Source organism: Podarcis bocagei, assembly GCF_964188305.1.
Source record: "Podarcis bocagei genome assembly, contig: HAP1_SCAFFOLD_109, whole genome shotgun sequence".
In the NCBI taxonomy this organism is placed as follows: Eukaryota; Metazoa; Chordata; class Lepidosauria; order Squamata; family Lacertidae; genus Podarcis; species Podarcis bocagei.
Window position 1 is genome coordinate 77005 of NW_027670316.1, and position 25277 is coordinate 102281.

General features: G+C 45.6%; 1 protein-coding gene across 1 annotated transcript; it reads right to left on the reverse strand.

The window, feature by feature from the left end:
• Positions 1 to 5005: 5005 nt before the first annotated feature.
• Positions 5006 to 19612, reverse strand: LOC308579511 (DGAT1/2-independent enzyme synthesizing storage lipids-like). The gene is made up of 7 exons (XM_081214062.1): positions 19462 to 19612; positions 17621 to 17995; positions 15407 to 15571; positions 13698 to 13888; positions 12227 to 12287; positions 9471 to 9610; positions 5006 to 5203 (listed from the first exon to the last, which is right to left on the reverse strand). The coding sequence occupies exons 2-7, from the start codon at positions 17898 to 17900 to the stop codon at positions 5099 to 5101; spliced, it is 942 nt and encodes a 313-aa protein (XP_081070188.1). The 5' UTR covers positions 17901 to 17995; positions 19462 to 19612; the 3' UTR covers positions 5006 to 5098.
• Between the last annotated feature and the right edge of the window lie 5665 nt (positions 19613 to 25277).

A 25277-nucleotide genomic window follows, 5' to 3' on the forward strand; every position in this document is an offset into this window, starting at 1 on the left:
CTGTCAGCAGCCTTCGACATGGTGATCATGAACTCCTGGACCACCGCCTTGCCGACGTGGGGATCCAGGGCACAGTCCTTCAATGGCTGTGCTTGTTTCTCTCTGGTCGGGGACAGAGGGTGGCGCTTGAGGGGGAATTGTCATCGCGCCACTCCTTGGTGTGTGGAGTGCCTCAGGGTGCGATACTCTCCCCGATGCTTTTCAACATCTTTATGCGCCCCTTTGCCCAGCTTGTCCGGAGTTTTGGGCTGGGTTGCCATCAGTATGCTGATGACACCCAACTCTATCTGTTGATGGATGGCCATCCTGACTCGGCCCCAGACACACTGTTCAGATGTTTGGATGCTGTGGCTGGATGGTTACGTGGGAGCTGGTTGAAGCTAAATCCTTTGAAAACAGAGGTCCTGTGGCTGGGACGGGGCTATATGGGATTGGGGGGGCAACTCCCATCTCTTGCAGGGGTGCAATTAATGCCAGCACCGTCTGCTAAGAGTTTGGGTGTAATCTTCGACACCTCCCTTTCCATGGAGGCGCAGATTGCAGCTATAACAAAGGCGGCATTTTTTCATCTCCCCAAGTTAAGCAGTTGGCTCCTTACCTCTCTCGCCCTGACCTAGGCACTGTGATCCACGCGGCGGTCACCTCCAGACTGCATTATTGTAACTCGCTCTACGTGGGGCTGCCCTTGAGACTGAGCCAGAAACTCCAGCGGGTGCAGAATGCCGCGGCGAGACTCCTTACGGGGTCCTTGCTGCGAGATCACATTCACCCGGTGCTATACCAGCTGCACTGGCTCCAGGTGGAGTACAGGATCAGGTTTAAGGTGCTGGTTTTAACCTTTAAAGCCCTATACAGCCTAGGACCCTCGTACCTACGGGACTGCCTCTCCTGGTATGTCCCACAGAAATACTTACGGTCTTCAAATAAAAACATATTGAAGGTCCCAGGCCACAGAGAGGTTTGGCTGGCCTCAACTAGATCCAGGGCTTTTTCGGTTGTGGCTCCGATCTGGTGGAACGCTCTGTCACAAGAGACTAGGGTCCTGCGGGACTTGACATCTTTCCACAGGGCCTGCAAGACAGAGCTGTTCCACCAGGCCTTTGGGCAGGGCACAGCCTGACTCCCTCCTTCGGCAATCTTCGTGGAGCTCTGGCCCAATGGTTGCCATTGGTTTGATTTGAGTTAATTTTATAATGAATGATTTTACAGTGTTGTGTTGTTCTGTTGTACTGTTTTATTGTTGTTAGCCGGGCTTCGGCTGGGGAGCACAGGATATAAATAAAATTTATTATTATTATTATTAATTCTAGCACTGTAAAAGCTCTTCCATTGGACCTGCCATATAATTCTACAGCAGCATGTGTTTGTGGATTTCATTAACACCTACTAGGTTTGAATACTGAATCTCAAGTAATCATCCTCAGTAATGAAGCCTACACTAATAAACTTGACCAGCTACTTGTGCTTTAGGTATGCATTGTCTAAAATCTCCAATACCATCTGTTTGATTGTTTGGTTAAATTCTGCCATGCTTATTTTTGTGCTGGCAGCTCATCAAAAAGTTTCTTCACTCGTTGCTACTGCAGTATGCTTTGCTTTCTCAGGAGCTCCAGAATTTCCAAGTTGACATGCTTTGACATCAAAGGGTCTCCGGCTTTCGGTACATGTTCAATATTGTCAGGTGGGGGTGGAGTATCCATGTCCAGCATGCATTCATCGGTTATGCCAGAGCAATACTGTAATCACATACACATATGGTGGTCTTAATGTTTATTTCTCAAAAAAACATGAAATTGATAAGAAAGTAGCCAAGACAAATGTGCCACAGAAGCCCATCAACCATTGCAAAGGCCGAATAGGTAAAGGTTCTTTTGGCATGTGGGTGGAGGAAATAAAAAGGCACCTGTTAGGATGGGTAGTACAGAAGGCAGGAATGCTAACAAGAAGAAAATCCAGAGCCACTGATTGTACTTATGCCCCCAGTCCTCGTCTCTGCTGAGTACTACAATGGCAACAGAAATTGAGAAGGAGGAAACTGCCAGGCAGTGGCATCCCCATGTCATAAGTGTGAAGGCAGACAGGAAGGGCCTGGCAGAGGGCAGATTGCCGTTATATCAGTTTTAATTGCACAGCCTGAATTTGGCTCATCAACTCTAATGCAACAGCTCCCACTGGCCAAATGGACCCTTTCTCCACAGCCTATCTCAACACACCAGAATGTTTTAGAGCTAATGGTTTTGGACAGGGAAGCAACTAAGAAAATGAGAGATTGCAAAGGACTAGAAGGATCAATTCTCTTTTATCTTTTTATCATTTTGCTGTTCCTTCCTTTCCTTGGTACAGGCTATGCAGGAGAAGCCAGCTGCTTCTCCAATATGGAGGTAGGATGGTAGTGAAGGCAGCAGTAAGAAAATGGGAAATAACTGCTTCAAAATTTTACAACTGGGATAAATCATTCCTGGTATTCAGATATATGATTGGGGCATGGGGGGTTGTTGTTTTTTTGTAATCCAAAAGCTGAGGGTTTTGTGGGGGGAACAAACCAGTGTATTGCATGATTTCTACTTATCTGGAGGTAGAGGGAGAGTGGGGAAGATAGTGGCAAGGTGGGTATGGTTTAAACACATCAATGGATCCACTCCACTAATCCTGCTTGTTTGTTATACCATGCTGACCTCGCTTCCAACTTGCCTTGCCCCCTCTTCCTCCTGTTAAGCAGCAGCAATGTGACCAGTTGTAGGTCAGGTGAGCAGCAGTGCTCTATCACACTCTGCCACTGCTGTAACCCATCATTGTGCAATGCAGTGGCATGTAAGGAAGTGTGTCCTGCAGTTGCTGTGTCTCCTTAATTGCTAGGTACACCCACACCTCCAGCTAAGCTGGCGTGGTTTTGAAATGGGCTGGTACACCCCATTAAGGTGTTATCCACCCTGCATTGTTGAAACTCTCACTATGTGGGCAGTGAGAAGTTCATTCAACGATGCTATCAGGATGACAAGAATGGAGCCACTTCTGAATGAATACCACACAAAAATTGCAACAAGTATGATTGATTTCCCATAACTGCTGTCAGGGAACTGCCATCGGAGGAACAGGTGGGGAAAGGGCTCACGGAGGCTGGGAGGGACTCAGCAGCTGAAGCAGGGACCAGCAGGGGGAGAGGTGAGTCTCTGGTGGAAAGTCTCACGGAGGCTGAGAGAGACTCAGCAGCTAAAGCAGGAACCAGCAGGGAAAGAGGTGGAACTCTGAGGGAAAGCGAGCAAGAGGGAGGACTCAGGGACACGTCCAGCGAGAACAGTGGGGGGGTGTCTGAAGCTCCCATAGGGAGACCCATTCCTCGCCGGAAGCTGTCACGCCGAGAGTCCAGAAGACGTGTTTCTGTTAAGGAGCTTTTATGCTGGAAACGATTCCGAAAGCAACCACTGTCGGAATCTGCAAGTGACTAGAGCAGACATGTCTGAGGAGCTCTGTCACAGACAGAGGTTTGTGGATTTGCACAAACTCTGAGGGACTACGATTTTACGCATAAGCAGCTCATCATCCCATCACAACTGCTTACTTGACTATTTTCTGTAGATATTTCTGCAGCTTCCATTATTCTAGCATCATTATTTTAGTAAAAGGAACTAGGCACTTTCAGGAATTTTGTCAAAAAGCAGGATATGAATCTAAATAAAATAAATAAACCATTTAAAGATTAAGAAGCATACTGTGACCAAATTTTTACTGTATTTTTCGCTTCATAAGATGTACCTGACCATAAGACACACCTAGTTTTTAGAGGAGGAAAAAAAGAAGAAAAATATTATGCACAGAGCATGTAAGCGGATCTCAATTTTCTTGCTTTAACACAAGCAAAGCAAGAGCTGCTTACATGGCTTCTGTTTCGCTTTGCGCAGCTCTCACTTTGCTTGCTCATCCCTTCAGAGGCATCCTTTAGCTCGCGACTGCAGCCGCAGCCGAGGAATCCCTCTGCCGTCCAGTGCTTTCGCTCCATCAAACACGAGGCATTTCCCCTTACTTTTTAGGAGTAAAAAAGTGCTTGTTATGGAGTGAAAAATATGGTATTTCCATGGCACAATCTATGTCCATGGCACCATGCCAATGACCATAATACTGTGAGGCACATTCAAGAATATGTACCTCCCAGCTCTATAATTATACACCCAGTGATTTTCAGATCTAAAGCTTGGCCTTTGTTCACAGGGCCATACATCATCTGCAGAAAAAAATGCCCAACAAATTCTTGAATCCTGATCAGCCTACTCTGGTATTCATAACTGAGGCTATGGAAGAAAGAAATCAGCTAAGATGGGAACTTGAGTCTTTCAGGAGCTAAAAGATAAAGGAGATAGTGTGTGTGTTTGTGTATGTGTGTGTGTGTAAAAGCCTAGTTGTTCTAATCACTCTGGGCAGCTTAGAACATAAAAAACACAGCAACACATCATCAATTAAAAACTTCCTGATGCAGGGTTGCCTTCAGATGTCTTCAGAAAGTTGTGTAGTTATTTATCTATTTGTCATCTGATAAGAGGGTGTTCAACGGGGGGGGGGGTGCTACTGCGGGGCGGGCACCAGACCCAGATTCATAGTTTAGTTGGCTGTTTTCGTTAGATCAGTCACGAATTCCAGCTATCTTTTTGTTTTCTCTACTTTTCTTGCTATAATTTTAAAATGATTTGCATTATAGGGCTCAAATCTTGGAGCACCCTTTTATAAACATAAAAGAAGTGCCACTGTTTTAATACAGGTAATTTATAGACATTACTCTTTCACATGTAATATTATTTCATGTTTCAGTTAAACACTCGCCTTCCCGTTATACTGTTTGATTCTGCCTCTACTAGTGCACGTTCCCCCAAAAGGGGAATTCTGGGTGTATTGCAGGATAGGGCAGGAAAGCACTTGTATGTCTTCAAAAACATAGGACCTTCTGCACACACAGCAGGAGCTGAGCTACTGAGCTAGGGACCCTTCCAAATAATTCATATACAATCCAGCACAATTCTGTGTATATCAACTTAGCTTTAATAACATAAGTATTAATGCTTCCTATTACAGACACCTCGTCAGAAACACTGCAACTGTTTTATATGGACTAGTTAGCTTTGTAATGCTTATCAAATCGTTCTGAAAGAGCTCTTAATATATTTCCTGGCCTTTTTTGGTGTTTATCCCGAAGATTTTCAAGTGCAATCTTCACCTGTTGAAAGAAAACCAGAGGAATACATTGTGTTAGAGGAATAGATTGCAAAATAGGTATTCACAGTTATTAATATCTGTGAGGAAAAAGCTAAAGGGATCAGAACCAGAGGCAACCCATTTATTCCAGCTATAGAAGCACAATATGTGACTTCTTTCTGGGATACACAACTGACTTTGTACACAGAGATGTGTTGCATGAGAGTCCTTGTCTCTCAACCCTCAAAAGTGGCTGCTTCAACATGGAGGTTTGGGCCAGAGCAGCGAGGGTGAGGAACCCCCACTAGGAAACTGTTCATGTCTTAGTGAATCCAGCCCACTCTCTTTATGTTTACCAAGGGCACTGTATGAGATTGGCAGAGAAACAATCAAACATATGTGCCTTGGGCTGTTTTGTGCACAGAAGTTACCTTGCATGGTTGTTACAATGTAGGATAAAAGGAGCGAACCTCAGGACAACCAAGGCATAACCCCTTGCAGAAAGAAATTTCTTATCTGCCCCTTTAAACAGGCAATCAATACCTGAAACTTGATGCAGCAAGAAAACAAGCAGAAATTGCTTGGAGAAGGATCAGGCATACTAAACAATGTTCCAACCCTTTTCCCATCAGCCACCAGGACCCCACATGCTTCTCCCCTTAGCCCCCTTCCTTTGGGATTCAGATTCCAATGTTTTCCTGGAGGAAGGGGGGAAGTGTAACATCCCCTGCAGAAGCAGGTGGAATAAGTCATGCAATGAAATACCATACAAATGGTATCTGTGTTTGACATTGTATTCAGTGAAACGGCATCTCATATAGGAGCTTGCTGATGCATGAAACATAACAAATTACAATATACCGTATTTTTCGCCCCATAAGACGCACCGGCCCATAAGACGCACCTAGATTTTAGGGGGGGGAAATGAAGGAAAAAATTTTTATTTCCCCCCCCGGGTGCGCTGCGCTACACCAGGAGCTTGGGGCGTGCGGAGCTCAGCGCGCCCCAAGCTTCTGCGTGCCGGCAAGGTCTCCGCTAGCGTGGGAGAGCCGGCGCCTCTCCCAGGGCTAGCGGACCCCTGCGCTAATCCAGAAGCTTGGGGCGTGCTGAGGTCAGCGCGCCCCAAGCTTCTGCATGCCGGCAAGCAATCCGCTGCCGCCCCAAGCCTTGCGCACCCGGCGGGACCTCCTGCCGGGTGCGGGAGGCTTGGGGCGGCAGCGGACTGCTTGCCGGCATGCAGAAGCTTGGGGCGCGCTGACCTCAGCACGCCCCAAGCTTCTAGGTGCGCGCAAGCAGTCCGCTGCCGCCCCAAGCCTTGCGCACCCGGCGGGACCTCCTGCCGGGTGCGGGAGGCTTGGGGCGGCAGCGGACTGCTTGCCGGCATGCAGAAGCTTGGGGCGCGCTGACCTCAGCACGCCCCAAGCTTCTAGGTGCGCGCAAGCAGTCCACTGCCGCCCCAAGCCTTGCGCACCCTGCCTTCAGGGCGCCCGACGCTCCGAGAAGCAGGCTGCTATCCGCAGCCTAGGCAACCCTGTGGGACCTCCCACAGGGCTGCCTGGGCGGCGGAATTGTTCCCGAAGCGCCGGGCGCTCTGCCTTCAGGGCGCCCGACGCTCCGAGAAGCAGGCTGCTATCCGCAGCCTAGGCAACCCTGTGGGACCTCCCACAGGGCTGCCTGGGCGGCGGAATTGTTCCCGAAGCGTCGGGCGCTCTGCCTTCAGGGCGCCCGACGCTCCGAGAAGCAGGCTGCTATCCGCAGCCTAGGCAACCCTGCGGGACCTCCCACAGGGCTGCCTGGGCGGCGGAATTGTTCCCGAAGCGTCGGGCGCTCTGCCTTCAGGGCGCCCAACGCTCCGAGAAGCAGGCTGCTATCCGCAGCCTAGGCATCCCTGCGGGTCCTCCCACAGGGCTGCCTGGGCGGCGGAATTGTTCCCGAAGCGTCGGGCGCTCTGCCTTCAGGGCGCCCGACGCTCCGAGAAGCAGGCTGCTATCCGCAGCCTAGGCAACCCTGTGGGACCTCCCACAGGGCTGCCTGGGCGGCGGAATTGTTCCCGAAGCGTCGGGCGTTCTGCCTTCAGGGCGCCCGACGCTCCGAGAAGCAGGCTGCTATCCGCAGCCTAGGCAACCCTGCGGGACCTCCCACAGGGCTGCCTGGGCGGCGGAATTGTTCCCGAAGCGTCGGGCGCTCTGCCTTCAGGGCGCCCGACGCTCCGAGAAGCAGGCTGCTATCCGCAGCCTAGGCAACCCTGTGGGACCTCCCACAGGGCTGCCTGGGCGGCGGAATTGTTCCCGAAGCGTCGGGCGCTCTGCCTTCAGGGCGCCCGACGCTCCGAGAAGCAGGCTGCTATCCGCAGCCTAGGCAACCCTGTGGGACCTCCCACAGGGCTGCCTAGACTGCGGATATCTTCCTGAAGCCTGGAGAGCGAGAGGGGTCGGTGCGCACTGACCCCTCTCGCTCTTCAAGCTTCAGCGAAAGCCTGCATTCGCCCCATAAGACGCACCCAGATTTTCCCTTCATTTTTGGAGGGGAAAAAGTGCGTCTTATGGGGCGAAAAATACGGTATGTGTTGCAGGTTTAGAGTTGATAGCTTGGTAGTAGGTCAGGAATTATGGCACCCTTTAACAAAGCTGTATCCAATGCTCTCTTAAACACACATCAGTGTGTACATGCAACATATATCAATGTGTACAATGAACTGTCTTCCTCTTCAGCCCTCTCCATATCCTCAAAAATTAGCACTACAGTGGCTTGGAGGTACCTTGTCAGGCAAATTCTGGGGCACATAGTGTAGGGTTGCCATATGTTTGGGAAATCCCATACTGGTCCTTCTGGGGCCATCTGGGGGGTTTCTTTTTTCCATTTTAAGGAAATATCCGAGTTGAGGGGGTAAATTTGTGTGTGCGCTGTTTCGGGCTCCTACGTGAGTGGCTCTGGTTCTGTTTTGCGCATGTGGGCAGTTGGGGTGTGAAAAGGGCAATCCCCCCAAATCTCAACTTTCTGACCAATGGCCCCAAAGAAGCTCAGCTCAACAACTTTTTATGCAATTGACCAAAATTTTCATCAGGAGCAATTAGAATAAGATCTATTATTTGATTATTGATATACCATATTTTTAGCCCTATAGGACACACTTTTTCCCCTCCAAAAATGAAGGGGAAATGTGTGTGCATCCTATGGGGCGAATACAGGCTTTCGCTGAAGCCTGGAGAGCGAGAGAGGTTGGTGCGCACCGACCCCTCTTGCTCTCCAGGCTTCAGGAAGCTATCCCCCCACCCCGGCAAGCTCCGGGAGTGATGGAGAAGCTGTGCGCAACTTCGCCATCGCTCTGGGACCCGTTCTGGTGGCTGGGGTCAGGGGAAGCTTGGGTTTCCCCAGCTCCACAAGCTCCGAGAGCAATGGCGAAGCTGCCCGCAACTTCACCATCACTCTCGGACCCGTTCTGGGGGCTGGGGTCGGGGGAAGCACAGACTTTCCCCCACCCCACAAGCTCCGGGAGCGATGGCGAAGCTGCCCACAACTTCGCCATCGCTCTGGGACCCATTCTGGGGGCTGAGGTCGGGGGAAGCTCCGGCTTCCCCCGCCCCCAGCCCTGCTAGCTCCAAGAGCGATGGCAAAGCTGCGCGCAACTTCGCCATCGCTCTCGGACTCTCCAGGCTTTGCGCAGCTCTCCGCAAGCGGCGGGAACCCGGCGCTGGGCTCCCACAGCTTGCGGAGAGTTGCCTGCATTCCAAAGTCTGGGCGCGGTGAGCTCAGCGCACCAAGGCTTCAAGCTTCGCACAGCTCTCCTCAAGCTGTGGGAGCCCGTGCTGGGCTCCCACGGCTTGTGAAGAGCTGCCTGTTCTTGGGGCTGGGGTCCGGGGAAGCTCGGCCTTCCCCCGCCCCAGCCCTGCCCCTGGGGGAAAAATAATGTTTTCCCACTTTATTTCCCCCCCAAAAAACTAGGTGCGCCTTATGGGCCGGTGTGTCCTATGGGGCGAAAAATACGGTAAACCTCCAGAATGTATTTTGTATGCTCAACCCTAATATAGTGGGAAGAAGAAATCCGATTGCATGAGCAGATCTCTCCTTGTACTGCATAGTTCCCCCCCCCCATTTAATTAGTTTCAACAAGTTAAGGAGAGGGAAAATTGAGTGATGGGCATAATGCACAAAAGTATATAAAATGAACCCTATATCTGGTCATATAGAATGAGGAAATCAATATGTACAATAAAATTTAGAGCTGAAAGAGAAACCAAGAGGAAAAGAAATATTCTGCTTTTAAACTTCCAAGTTTAGAGTTAACTTACTCTTTCAGCCAGCTCTACAGCTGTTATATTTGGATCATATGGGATGGGTTCTCCAATAAATGTCCTCAATTTCACTGGAAACCCTCCGTAAATGGGAAGAAGCATACATCGAGTTTTCTCATACAGCCATTTTGTCAGCCCTGTGTATGAAATGGAAGAAGATTCTGAAGGAAAGGGACACCATATCAAATCTGAAATTAGTTGACATTCTCAGGGTTTAGCAATTGCAATAAATAGGAAGAGAGGAAAAGTTAAATAATATGAGTGCTTGGGAAAAAAGATACAGTGGTACCTCGGGTTATGAACACTTCAACTTACTTTTTTTGGGTTATGAAAGATTGTAACCTGGAAGTACCGTATTTTTTGCTCTATAACACACACCAGACCATAACACACATGTAGTTTTTAGAGGAGGAAAACAAGAAAAAATATTCTAAACGAAACAGTGGATATATGATTTTTGTGGTTCATGCTGTGGCCACAGACATGTGATCTGACGGTGAGTTTGGGGTAGCTCAATGCAAAAATCCTGAGGATCCATGTGGATCCATGCTAAAGTCGCCCTAAAGTCGTAGGGGCGCTGGGGGAGTGAATGGGAAGCAAGAGAAGGAGAACGATGCCTCTCTCTCTCTCTCTCTCTCTCTCTCTCTCTCTCACACACACACACACACACACACACACAGAGTATCAATCCCAAAGTCGCAGGAGAGCGCAGGGGTGCTGGGAGAGTGAACGGGAAGCAGGAGCAGGAGAACGATAGGTCAAGCACGCACACACACAGCCCCTACAGTGGCTAATCCAAAATCGGACAGCAAAAAACTGCAGGCAGGGACAGAGAGCACGGGGTTGTTTTATAGCAGGCATCCCCGCTCTGCTTCTCTCCCTCCTCCCTGGCTCGGCTGGCTGAAAAGCTTTGATGCTACTTAGCAGCTCAGTGGGGAGGAGAGAGGGACATAGAGCACGGGGTTGTTTTAAAGCAGCCAACCCCGCTCTGCTTCTCTCCCTCCTCCCCGGCTCGGCTCACTAACACCCACTTTGCTGTTTCAAAGCGAACCACAGACTGCTCACAACTGCAGCAGATTCCCCCACCATCCGTAGGCATTCGCTCCATAACACGCACAGACATTTCCCCTTACTTTCTAGGAGGAAAAATCTGTGTGTTATGGAGCGAAAATTATGGTAAGTTGTCCAAATTCTTGGAGGACTCGCCGCTGCCTGGAAGCAAACCTGGACATCGGTGGGGCCTACAGAGCTCTAAGAGGCCTCTGCGAATGCAGGGAACCAAGCCCCAACATCCGAGGTGCCTGCAGGGCTCTGCGACTGCCAGGCGCCAAGCCCAGACATCCGTGGTGCCTAGAGCGGTTCTGCAAATGCCGGGAGCCAAGCCTCGACGTCCGAGGTGCCTGCAGGGCTCCGCAAATGCCGGGAGCCAAGCTCTGGCATTTGTGGTGCCTAGAGGGGCTCCGTGAATGCTGGGAGCCTAGTCCTGACGTCTACGGTGCCTGCAGGGCTCCACGAATGCCAGGAGCCAAGCCCCGACATCCGCGGTGCTTAGAGCGGTTCTGCAAATGCCTAGTCCTGACATCCGCAGTGCCTGCAAGGCTCCGCAAATGCCGGGATCCAAACCCCGACATCCACTGTGGCTGCAGATGCTCTGCGACTGAGCTCCAGCCCCAGGAGCTCTCTGAGGCCTCCACGAATGCCGGGAGCCAATCCGATTGTGATTGTGGAAGAGCCCCCTGCAAACAGTGAGTTTGGAAATAAATTTTAATTTTTTTCATCTTAAGTACCGTCTTATTTATTTTATAGTACAGTACATTGATTATTGCCTTCATTTTATGGATCAATGGTCTTGTGAAACAGTAAAATTTGTGTTAAATTGATGTTTTAGGGGGTGTTTTTTCATCATCTGGAACGGATCAATCCACTTTCCATTACTTTCAATGGGAAAGTCTGCTTCAGGTTAAGAACGTTTCAGGTTGAGTACAGACTTTTGGAACCAATTAAGTACTTAACCTGAGGTACCACTGTACAAAATATTCAGTCAGCTCTTGTCAGCTCTTTGCAATCAGTCATAAGTTGTGTACAATAGACTACAGAATATGGTATGTTTCCTGTTCAGTTCCCAACCATGTTAGGGTTGCTCCCACATTTATCGATTATAGCTTTCTGTCAAATCTAATAGAAAACTAAGCAAGTGCATGTCCACTCAGTACTGAGGGGGGTAGCACAGCTTTTGCAGATAAGTGTAAATGGAATAAAATCTATTAAGTAAAGGTAAAGGGACCCCTGACCATTAGGTCCAATCGATCCAGTCATTTTATGGATCAATAGTCTCGTGAAACAGTAAAATTTGTGTTAAATTGCTGTTTTAGGGGGTGTTTTTTCATCATCTGGAACGGATCAATCCACTTTCTATTACTTTCAATGGGAAAATCCGCTTCAGGTTAAGAATGCTTCAGGTAAGTACAGACTTCCAGAACCAATTAAGTACTTAACCTGAGGTACCACTGTACAAGATATTCAGTCAGCTCTTTGCATTTATCGATTATAGCTTTCTGTCAAATCTACTAGAAAACTAAGCAAGGGCATGTTCACTCAGTACTGAGGCAGGCAGCACAGCTTTTGCAGATAAGTGGACATGGAATAAAATCTATAAGTGAGTAGTAAATAGATATTCTTTTAAAAAGATCATTCTATATTATTAAAATGTATATTGCCTGAGATCTCTTGATCAACCAAGGTATTTAACTTACTTGTCTTTCCAATGGTCCTGTATGCTTCACAACTGTTTTGTGTAAAAATAGGGATGATGGGCTAAAAAAAAAAGATGAAACAAACATGAAAAGAAAGGTGAGGATAGGATAATTATTTTGTCCCAACCAAGCCTTAATTTTTGTTATGGATTACGAAGAATGCTTCACATTTGTGATTATAATGAGAAGCAACTTATAAATGATAATGTAATTGGCTTTAAAATTCCTGACACATCTATTCAAATCTCTCAGATAAAGAAAATTCAGAAGCTGTCCTCCAGATTTTCAGGAATTTAAGGGGGGGGGATTTCCTGGTTTGCCCTGAGGGGGAAAGGAAGCCAGGTTCAGCCAACTGGCCGCTGCTTTTTGGAGTTTGGGAACAGCTCGTAGACAATGAGCACCCCAAAAAGGTCTTGGGGATGACCAGGACTCTGAGGGTTCCTGTGGAGGTAAAAAGCGAGTTCCCAACAGGTCTGAGGTTCCATTTGGTGCTGGCCTAACCCGGCTGTCAAGCTATGATCTCTGGGCTCCAATGTGTTCCAGAAGCAAGCTGCCTCAAATTTCCTACTGAGTGAGCAGCAGATTTCCCAGAAAATAAAACCAAGGAAAAGGGGATTTATTATTCAAGTGTCTTTAGCATTTGGATTAATTTGGCGAATTTCCAGGAGAAAAAAAGGAGAGTCTTCTCTGGAATTGGTGACTATCCTGCATTGGAATGAGATGGCTGAAGCACTGAAGGAAACAAAGAAACTCTGCCATCGGAAATAAAAGGAGGGGGACAGGGACACGAACTTTGAAAACTTTCTTTTTTTAAAAAAAAGCATTCAAACTTTTATACTCCTCCCCCCCTGGATTCAACTGGCAGCAACTATAGCATCTCAGGAACTATTGGCAGACAATTTGGCTTTAATTGAATTGAGGGGAAAAGAGATGCTATAAAGATTTAGATCTATTGCTCAGCAATCTGGTGAAGCAATAAGAGATAAAATAATTGAGGCACCTGCAAATCTTCTTGAGACTCAGAAGCAGAAGGTATATCAAGCTGTTGATCATGCTTTCAGGGTTAAATCCCCGAATGCTAAGAAGAAAACATTTCCAGGAGATTGCTTGGTCTTTTTTTTATTCTAGAAATAGCAAAGACTGAGTGCTCCAGACATATTATGAGAAGGATCTTGAAATAGATGATGACTGGCAGCATTAAGATAAACTCTGCAGTGTAATATGTTTTGATGGATTCAATAATGGATTACTGAATAGTATAGTTTTTGTAAAATATGCAGGGATTTACAATATGTAAAGGGTTTTTTAAAGCAGTGTTGGGGAGAGCTGTGGCACTCCAGATATCATTTGACCCCCAAACAGGATATTTGCCATCCTCAGCTTTTTTGGATGCTGGATCAAGGATGTCAACACATTACGTCTTATCTAGGATAATCGTGAAGGCAATGCAGATTGCACAAAGATCACTCACCACTTTCGCCTCCAAAGCTGCCTGAGCAAAACCTGTGCGTTTACCCCACATTATGCAGTAATCATGACTATACATTGCTTCTCTACCTCCACCAGGAGAAATGCCTATTAAACGGCCTTTCTTCATCATTTCCACAATTTCAGCTTTCTTGTAAGATTTCAACCCGAGCACATAATAAAACATCTGCAGCCCTGAAAAAATAAGCCCCAAATAGAAGAATGCATTTTATTTGAAACTTATTTAGGAAATAGTGTGGATACAATACAAGTGCCATTATTCCAAAGATATTGCACTATTATGGATCACAAGCATAGCTCTCTGCCAACCCATTTTAACTAGGATTTCATGGAGGGGGGCTTTATGCTAATTCCTCTTTTGCTCAGTAGGCTTTTTTTTGGAAAGCACATTGAGTGGGATTGAGTGCTGAGGTGGGAACTTTTTAGAGATGTGTTCCTCAAGTCAAGTCTGTAATACATTCAAGTTTGCATTATGATAAAAATACAGCTCAAAGTGCCTTGCTGCACCACCCAAACCTTCAATCCCTTTAGGGTGCAGAGCTTTTGGATATAGTAGATAGACACACACAGGGGCGGGGGGGGGGAGATACACGCATGGCACAGAGGAGACAATGCTGGTGGAAAACTGCCTCCACCAGCAGAGATTGGTACACAGATATATGGGTGGAGGTTATATGCTGCATTAATTAACCTAGTGGAAAAACTCCAAACAGCGCTCTGTGCTACTGGGTCTCTTTGGCCTCCTTCCTTCAAATGACCTTTCTGTGATGTCATAGTTTCCTGGGGTGGCTGCTGTGTGCATGCAGAGGAAGATGATGTGGGGGGAGTGGCAGTGGAGGGCCATGAACACTACAGCAAGGGTGCCACATGTGTTTGATTGCAGTCACATGGGGGCATAAAAGCTGTGTGTGGCAGTGCTTGATTGGCCATGTGTTTGGGTGGGGCCATGTTTTCTGGGATCTGTGTGGAGATTTGGTTATAGGTTGGACTTGCTATGAAAGCCTCAGACATGTCTTTGGGGCTTCACTTGGGCTTCTGCCCTTTTCCTTAGCTGTAGCTCCTACCCCATCCCAGCTGCCACCCAGTGGTGTTTGAATACAGGGATTTTGCACAGGTGGTTTGCTAGTGCAGATGCTCCCAAGCAGAATCCCATACTTTGTGTTGTTCTTTCCAGTAAGGAATATCCCATCTTTACTAATGACAGAACTTTGCAAAACTCTTTGTACTTGAGAAAATCATCAACTTAGATACCCCAAAACCTACGCCTTGCCCTGTTCTGGTATTAAAGTGAACAGCAATTATTACATGAGAGCTTGTAGTCATAGCATAGGAATCAGATGACACATTATCCAGATTCCTCAGTTTTTAGATCTCTGAGGAAGAATGTAGACAGAAAAGCAAGGCATTTCTTCATGGAGACCATTTCTGCTGACTCAGTTGTGAATTGGAAATAATTATTCATCCTGCATTCATTCTCTTTTACTAGCAATGACTTGGTGAGAAAGTACCTTCATCTGCACTAACTAAACTATTTCACCTGTTGCTGCTATTTTATTTATCAGTTGTTTCTACCTGCTTTCCTGATGTACAGTTTTATATTTTATAGCATTGTTTCATAGCTTATAGCATTGTTTTATGTCATATTTTACATGATTTATGTAAAAAAGCATGATTTAAATTTAAATAATTTACCTGGTATCCAATACACGACATGATGCATTAATGAAAAGCATGCTCTCCCCGTCTCTAAAAAATATCTAGCCGCAAAAAAGACATAGCCGATAGACACAACTCCATGATGATAAATAATAATCCCTGGTCCTTTAGGGATATGTTCTATACCAGTAAGTTCATAACCTGAAAATAATACAAAATGCAACAAAGAAATATTGCAACCATTACTGGAGGAAATCAGTGTGTTTCAGAAAGAAAAAAAAAATTAAGATCAGGTTAAAAGCTCTGTTATATGCTTTTGAATTATGAAGCTGGAGGAGACTCTTGAGAGTCCCATGGACTGCAAGAAGATCAAACCTATCCATTCTGAAGGAAATCAGCCCTGAGTGCTCACTGGAAGGGCAGATCCTGAAGCTGAGGCTCCAATACTTTGGACACTTCATGAGAAGAGAAGACTCCCTGGAAAAGTCCCTGATGTTGGGAAACATTGAGGGCACAAGGAAAAGGGGTCGACAGAGGACAAGATGGTTGGACAGTGTTCTTGAAGCTACCAGCATGAGTCTGACCAAACCGCGGGAGGCAGTGGAAGACAGGAGTGCCTGGTATGCTCTGGTCCATGGGGTCACGAGGAGTCAGACACCACTAAATGACTAAACAGCAACGACAATATACCGTACTCCAGCATTCTGGATGCTAGGTTGTCAACCACACGGATCAAGACTTTCTCTGTGGTGGTCCCTTAATGAATGAAGGGATTTCTCCTCTCATAGAATGTTCCTTCCTTGCTTCCTTTTGAGTACAGGTGATAACATTTTTGCCCAGTCTTTGAGTGAGCTAAAACTGTGTTTTGCTGTTTTAGTCTACTTTAAGCTTTTAAATAGGGTTGAGCCCTTGAGACAGTTTAATGTATTGTTATAGTTATACTAAAGTTTTCTGAGACTTTTTTAATTTAAAGAGTACTATACCCCTTCTCTTTGAGAGCAATCCAGGGCCTGGAGTATATTTCTTCCCTGTCCCAAAGAGCTCCAACTTCAGGCATCTTCAGACCATTCTCTGAATCTCTTTCTACCAAGTGAGAAAGCTGTTTCCAAGACAGCCCAACCCCCCCTTGACCATGCCCTAAGTAGCTACACGGTCTCATCCTTATGGCCCAAACTTGGTTTTAGTCGTGTATTTCTGATTTAAGTTTCTACACTTACAGTAACATGAGACCTGTGGGAAGCACTGAGAACATATAAAGAGTCCTATGGATCAGGCCAAAGGCCTCTGTATTAGACCATCCTGTTTCCCGCAGTGTTCATCTAAATTGGTAGCCATCACCACATCCTGTGCTGGCAAATTCCATAGTTTGTGTACATACAGTGGTACCTCGGGTTACAGATGCTTCAGGTTACAGACTCTGCAAACCCAGTAATAGTGCCTCAGGTTAACAACTTTGCTTCAGGATGAGAACAGAAATTCGAGGCAGCCTGCTGCAGGAGTGATCCAGAGATCACAGTTTGACAGCGGGGTCAACAAATGGAACTGCAAACCCGTTGGGAACTCACTTTTGACCTCCATAGCAACTACAGTGGTACCTCAGGTTAAGAGCTTAATTCATTCTGGAGGTCCTTTCTTAACCTGAAACTGTTCTTAACCTGAGGTACCACTTTAGCTAATGGGGCCTCCTGCTGCCGCTGCGCCGCCATGGTGCAATTTCTGTTCTCATCCTGAAGCAAAGTTCTGTAACCTGAAGCGTCTTTAACCCGAGGTACCACTGTACATAGTTGCTAATTGTGTCTCTGTGAGGGGTAAAAAACATTCTCCAGGTTTCTTTTGGAGACGAAGAGTACTTAAAATGTGGTTTATATGTATAGTGTTTATGCAGTCACCAGCTGACCCTTTCTTTTGTAATCTGTCTTATTTATTTATTTTATCATTTATTGAATTTATATACCACCCTATATTTGGAGGCCTCAGGGGGGTTCACAGAACCGCCTTAGTTTCATACTTCATAAAATGCTTTATTTTTCTTATTACATAAATAAATAGCCATGCCTTTATTTTGATCCTTATGTAGCCAACCCAAACTTGTAGCTGTTGTGACTCTGAGGGGGGTTCAGAGGTCCAGTCCTGATTCACTGTGGCAACTATTGTTCCAGTGCTTCAAGCCTGAAATTCTGATCCTCAGTCCTATGAAATTATAGTGACTCATAAGGAAGAATTATTGCTATGAAAGAAACTTTCACTCACCATGCCATATCTTTCCATATATATCTATAATATGAGCAAAAAATTTCCTTGGCTTTTTCCAAATTTTGCTATCAGGACCAGTTTCTTGGTGCTTATTCATCTTCATGTAAACATATAGCCCAAATGAGCAAGCACAGCCAACCAAATATATATCTATTATTAATGAACAAAGCAAAATCAGAAGCTTACGAAACCACCAAGGGTGAACCACTGAGCTCAGGTATTCTTCTAAATAAGGAAAACTAATCAGGTTTTGCAGCATTTGAGTAAACCAGCTCATTGTTTCCTGATCTGAAGCACCAAGCGTATGCCAATGAAATAAATATATGAAGTGAAATTTTCTTCAGTTGTGATGCTATTTCCCCCACTGTTTACCTGGAAAACAGAAAATGCAGTACATTGGTTTGATCTGTCATCCCAGAAACATTCATGAATACATCAAAATCTCATGCTGCTTAATATTTTCCTAGTTTTCCCCACTGTAACTTGCCAAGTTGCCATATTGTGTTTCCAACATCCATCATGGAGATTTACAAAATTACAAATATATGACTCCATCATTTATCTGTTGTAAACCAAGCTGGTTTCGTTCCACTGCTGAAGGTTTTTGTTTGTTTTGTTTTGTTTTTTGCATTTTCAAAAACAGGAACAGAGAGCATCTTTTATCCAACATAGGCATGATGCCTTGAAGTAAAGTTGAAGGTCTGGCAGGGCAAACCTCCTCTTTCTTTTCATCAATCATAATTTTAAACTTTACTCTGGGATTCATTCCCTGCCATATGAACCTTAATACTTTTTTCTGCCACTCTATGAAACATCAGATATCATTTATAATTGGAAGGACATTCATTTTGATGGCCAAAACAGTGATAGCTGAATTCTCTCCCATATTTCCAAATCTTTCTTTCTTTTCAAGCTTTTACATAGTTGTCTTGATAGATATTATGTTTTTTTATTGTTAACCAAATCCCCAGATATTTTATTTTTGTTTCTATTTCCCACCCACATTCCGATTCAATGTCTTTTTTCTTTGATTATTCTTTATTTTTTTAGCAGCATCTTGATTTTCCCTTGATTTTGTTTGCAGCCAGCCAATTTTACAAATCTACTTATCTCTTCTGTCACCTCCAGTATGCTCATTCTGGGTTGTTCTAAGGTTAATACGATGTCATCCGCGAATGCTTTCAATTTGTAATTTTGCTGGCCCACTGTTATTCCATTGATTTTATTCTTAATCCTTATATTTTGAGCCAGTACTTCTAATATTAATATAAATAACAGCGGGGACATTGAGCAACCTTGCCTCATCCCTTTATATATCATACATTTTCCTGATATGTTGTTTACAATTATATTGGCCGTCTGATCATTATAGATTGATTTTATACTTTTTATAAAGGTCTCCCCTACCCCCACTGCTGGAGTATTAAGGAAAGTGAGAAAGGGTCACTTCTCCAAGAGCCCGGCAAGGCCCTCTGCAGCCGCAGATATATCATGTGATGTATTGAGATATTGTGGTATTTAGCTGGTAATATATTGTGATGTTATAAACCTGATATTGCCCAGCCCTAAAGCACACTGAAAGACAGACAGCATTTCTCTCTCTCTCTCTCTCTCTCTCTCTCTCTCTCTCTCTCTCTCTCTCTCTGCTGATGCCTGCACAGGAATTGACATATAGCACAACTACTAGCACATTTGCAAACGAAGAAGGGTCCAGTATGGTTTCAAATAGAATGAGAGACTTTGATGAGATTCCTGCATTGCAGGGGGTTGACTAGATGACCATTGGAACCCTTCCAACTCTACACTTTATGATTATCTGAACAAAAACTTTTACTTACATTCCTGGTAAGCCTAAATTGCCTTTAATTCAGTCACCCCGCTCTTGAAGCAGCAGAAGTCTTGTCTGGTGCACTTTTTCGTAGGCTAATTTCCACCCCTATGGAGACATGTCCCTTTATGTGGCTGTTTAAAGAGATTCTGATGGGTGTGCCATCTGAATGAGGAAACGAAGCATTGTGAAAAAGAGGGAGTGCTTAGAGTGCCTTCTACTTGGAAGTTGTGGCCATTTGTAATTAAGGATAAGTGATGAGATCACATCTACAATAGCAGTCATATTGCACGATAACATATTGGGTCACAGAAAACCATTTATTGACTAAGGAGTAAAGGTAAGAATTGTGACAAGATATGCATGTAAAAGGATCATCCTGCAATATGTAAACCTTACTAACATGTCATGTTTACAATATTGAATCTTAGCACTGTAAAAGCTCTTCCATTGGGCCTGCCATTTAGTTCTACAGTTATTTAGTATAATTAGGTCTTTAACGTCCCTCGAGGGACAGCCAAATTTAAATAACAATTTGACACACAGCTGTGAGGCATTTGCGAGCTTTTTTGCAGAGAAGTTCTTTTTGCTCCACCATGACCTCCCTGCCAATTTGGATACAATAAAGGAACTGGAGGCCCCTCGACTGTCCTCGGGCCCAGTACTGGACCACTTCGACCGGATATCCCCAGCCGATGTGGACAGACTCCTCCGAGCTGGAAAGCCCACCACCTGTCCTCTTGACCTGTGCCCGTCTTGGCTGATTACAGCGTGTCCAGACAAGGTGCGGGGCCCCCTAGGGGATATAATCAATTTGTCCCTTGGCACATGGACATTCCCAGGGGAACTGAAGGAGGCAATGGTGCGCCCGCTCTTAAAGAAAACATCATTAGATCCTTTAGATGTAAACAATTACCGCCCCGTTTCAAATCTTCCATTCCTGGGTAAGGTGATTGAGAGAGCGGTTGCTGAACAGCTTGGTGGGTTTCTGGATGAAACATCGGCTCTGGATCCATTCCAGTCCGACTTCCGTGCTGGTCATGGGACCGAGACGGCTCTGGTCACCCTAACAGATGATCTCCGTAGGCAGCTAGATCGAGGCGGGTCGGGGCTGCTGATTCTTCTAGACCTGTCAGCAGCCTTCGACATGGTCGATCATGAACTCCTGGACCACCGCCTTGCCGACGTGGGGGTTCAGGGCACAGTCCTTCAATGGCTGTGCTTGTTTCTCTTTGGTCGGGGACAGAGGGTGGCGCTTGAGGGGGAATTGTCATCGCACCACTCCTTGGTGTGTGGAGTGCCTCAGGGTGCGATACTCTCCCCGATGCTTTTCAACATCTTTATGCGCCCCTTTGCCCAGCTTGTCCGGAGTTTTGGGCTGGGTTGCCATCAGTATGCTGATGACACCCAACTCTATCTGTTGATGGATGGCCATCCTGACTCGGCCCCAGACACACTGTTCAGATGTTTGGATGCTGTGGCTGTATGGTTACGTGGGAGCTGGTTGAAGCTAAATCCTTTGAAAACAGAGGTCCTGTGGCTGGGATGGGGCTATATGGGATGGGGGGGGCAACTCTCATCTCTTGCAGGGGTGCAATTAATGCCAGCACCGTCCGCTAAGAGTTTGGGTGTAATCTTCGACACCTCCCTTTCCATGGAGGCACAGATTGCAGCTATAACAAAGGCGGCATTTTTTCATCTCCCCAAGCTAAGCAGTTGGCTCCTTACCTCTCTCGCCCTGACCTAGCCACTGTGATCCACGCGACGGTCACCTCCAGACTGGATTATTGTAACTCGCTCTACGTGGGGCTGCCCTTGAGACTGAGCCAGAAACTCTAGCGGGTGCAGAATGCCGCGGCGAGACTCCTTACGGGGTCCTTGCTGCGAGATCACATTCACCCGGTGCTATACCAGCTGCACTGGCTCCAGGTGGAGTACAGGATCAGGTTTAAGGTGCTGTTTTTAACCTTTAAAGCCCTATACAGCCTAGGACCCTCGTACCTACAGGACTGCCTCTCCTGGTATGTCCCACAGAGATACTTACGGTCTTCAAATAAAAACATATTGAAGGTCCCAGGCCACAGAGAGGTTTGGCTGGCCTCAACTAGAGCCAGGGCTTTTTCGGTTGTGGCTCCGATCTGGTGGAACGCTCTGTCACAAGAGACTAGGGCCCTGCGGGACTTGACATCTTTCCGCAGGGCCTGCAAGACAGAGCTGTTCCACCAGGCCTTTGGGCAGGGCACAGGCTGACTCCCTCCTTCGGCAATCTTCGTGGAGCTCTGGCCCAATGGTTGCCATTGGTTTGATTTGAGTTAATTTTATAATGAATGATTTTACAGTGTTGTGTTTTTCTGTTGTACTGTTTTATTGTTGTTAGCCGGGCTTCGGCTGGGGAGCACGGGATATAAATAAAATTTATTATTGTTATTATTAATTCTAGCACTGTAAAAGCTCTTCCATTGGACCTGCCATTTACCGTATATTTCGCTCTATAACACGCACCTGACAATAACACGCACATAGTTTTTAGAGGAGGAAAATCCGTAGGCATGCCACCCATAGGCATTCCCTCCATAACACGCACAGACATTTCCCCTTAATTTTTAGGAGGAAAAAAATGAGTGTTTTGGTGCAAAAAATACGGTAATTCTACAGCAGCATGTGTATGTGGATTTCATTAACACCTACTAGGTTTGAATACTGAATCTCAAGTAATCATCCTCAGCAATCAATACTACTCTAATAAACCTGACCAGCTACTTGTGCTCTAGGTAGGCATTGTCTAAGATCTCCAATACCATCTGTTTGATTGTTTGGTTAAATTCTGCCATGCTGATTTTTCTGCAGGCAGCTCATCAAAAAGCTTCTTCACTCATTGCTCCTGCAGTATGCTTTGCTTTCTCAGGAGCTCCAGAATTTCCAGGTTGACATGCTTTGACATCAAAGGGTCTCCAGCTTTCGGTACATGTTCAATATTGTCAGGTGGGGGTGGAGGATCCATGCCCAGCATGCATTCGTCAGTTATGCCAGAGCAATACTGTAATCACATACACAGATGGTGGTCTTAATGTTTATTTCTCAAAAAAACATGAAATTGATAAGAAAGTAGCCAAGACAAATGTGCCACGGAAGCCCATCAACCATTGCAAAGGCCGAATAGGTAAAGGTTCTTTTGGCATGTGGGTGGAGGAAATAAAAAGGCACCTGTTAGGATGGGTAGTGCAGAAGGCAGGAATGCTAACAAGAAGAAAATCCAGAGCCACTGATTGTACTTATGCCCCCAGTCCTCGTCTCTGCTGAGTACTACAATGGCAACAGAAATTGAGAAGGAGGAAACTGCCAGGCAGTGGCATCCCCATGTCATAAGTGTGAAGGCAGACAGGAAGGGCCTGGCAGAGGGCAGATTGCCATTATATCAGTTTTAATTGCACAGCCTGAATTTGGCTCATCAACTCTAATGCAACAGCTCCCACTGGCCAAATGGACCCTTTCTCCACAGCCTATCTCAACACACCAGAATGTTTTAGAGCTAATGGTTTTGGACAGGGAAGCAACTAAGAAAATGAGAGATTGCAAAGGACTAGAAGGATCAATTCTCTTTTATCTTTTTATCATTTTGCTGTTCCTTCCTTTCCTTGGTACAGGCTATGCAGGAGAAGCCAGCTGCTTCTCCAATATGGAGGTAGGATGGTAGTGAAGGCAGCAGAAAGAAAATGGGAAATAACTGCTTCAAAGTTTTACAACTGGGATAAATCATTCCTGGTATTCAGATATATGATTGGGGCAAGGGGGTTATTGTTTGGAATCCAATAGCTGAGGGTTTTGTGGGGGGAACAAACAAGTGTATTGCATGACTTCTACTTATCTGGAGGTAGAGGGAGAGTGGGGAAGATAGTGGCAAGGTGGGTATGGTTTAAACACATCAATGGATCCACTCCACTAATCCTGCTTGTTTGTTATACCATGCTGACCTCGCTTCCAACTTGCCTTGCCCCCTCTTCCTCCTGTTAAGCAGCAGCAATGTGACCAGTCGTAGGTCAGGTGAGCAGCCGTGCTCTATCACACTCTGCCACTGCTCTAACCCATCATTGTGCAATGCAGTGGCATGTAAGAAAATGTGTCCTGCAGTTGCTGTGTCTTCTTAATTGCTAGGTACACCCACACCTCCAACTATGCTGGCGTGGTTTTGAAATGGGCTGGTACACCCCATTAAGGTGTTATCCACCCTGCATTGTTGAAACTCTCACTATGTGGGCAGTGAGAAGTTCAATAAACGATGCTATCAGGATGACAAGAATGGAGCCACTTCTGAATGAATACAGCAGAAAAATTGCAACAAGTATGATTGATTTCCCATGACTGCTTACTTGACTATTTTCTGTAGATATTTCTGCAGCTTCCATTATTCTAGCATCATTATTTTAGTAAAAGGAACTAGGCACTTTGAGGAATTTTGTCAAAAAGCAGGATATGAATCTAAATAAAATAAATAAACCATTTAAAGATTAAGAAGCATACTGTGACCAAATTTTTACTGTATTTTTCACTCCATAAGATGTACCTGACCATAAGACACACCTAGTTTTTAGAGGAGGGAAAAAAGAAGAAAAATATTATGCACAGAGCATGTAAGCGGATCTCAATTTTCTTGCTTTAACACAAGCAAAGCAAGAGCTGCTTACATGGCTTCTGTTTCGCTTTGCGCAGCTCTCACTTTGCTTGCTCATCCCTTCAGAGGCATCCTTTAGCTCGCCACTGCAGCCGCAGCCGAGGGATCCCTCTGCCGTCCAGTGCTTTCGCTCCATCAAACGTGAGACATTTCCCCTTACTTTTTAGGAAGAAAAAAGTGCTTGTTATGGAGCGAAAAATATGGTATTTCCATGGCACAATCTATGTCCATGGCACCATGCCAATGACCATAATACTGTGAGGCACATTCAAGAATATGTACCTCCCAGCTCTATTGTTACACACCCAGTGATTTTCAGATCTAAAGCTTGGCCTTTGTTCACAGGGCCATACATCATCTTCAGAAACAAATGCCCAACAAATTCTTGAATCCTGATCAGCATACTCTGGTATTCATAACTGAGGCTATGGAAGAAAGAAATCAGCTAAGATGGGAACTTGAGTCTTTCAGGAGCTAAAAGATAAAGGAGATAGTGTGTGTGTGTGTGTGTGTGTGTGTGTGTGTGTGTGTAAAAGCCTGGTTGAAGCAGTCACTCTGGGCGGCTTAGAACATAAAAAACCACAGCAACACATCATCAATTAAAAACTTCCTGATGCAGGGTTGCCTTCAGATGTCTTCAGAAAGTTGTGTAGTTATTTATCTATTTGACATCTGATAAGAGGTTGTTGAATGGGGGGGGGCAGTGCTAATGTGGGGTGGGCACCAGACCCAATTTCATAGTTGAGTTGGCTGTTTTCGTTAGATCAGTCACTTTTTTCACCAATTCCAGCTGTATTTTTGTTTTCTCTACTTGCTATAAGTTTGAAATGATTTGCATTATAGGGCTCAAATCTTGGAGCACCCATTTATAAACATAAAAGAAGTGCCACTGTTTTAATACAGGTAATTTATAGACATTTCTCTTTCACATGTAACATTATTTCATGTTTAGTTCAACACTCGCCTTCCTGTTATACTGTTCGATTCTGCCTCTACTAGTGCAAGTTCCCCAAAAAGGGGAATTCTGGGTGTATTACAGGAAAGGGCAGAAAAGCACTTGTATGTCTTCAAAAATGTAGGACCTTCTGCACACACAGCAGGAGCTGAGCTACTGAGCTAGGGACCCTTCTAAATAATTCATATACAATCCAGCACAA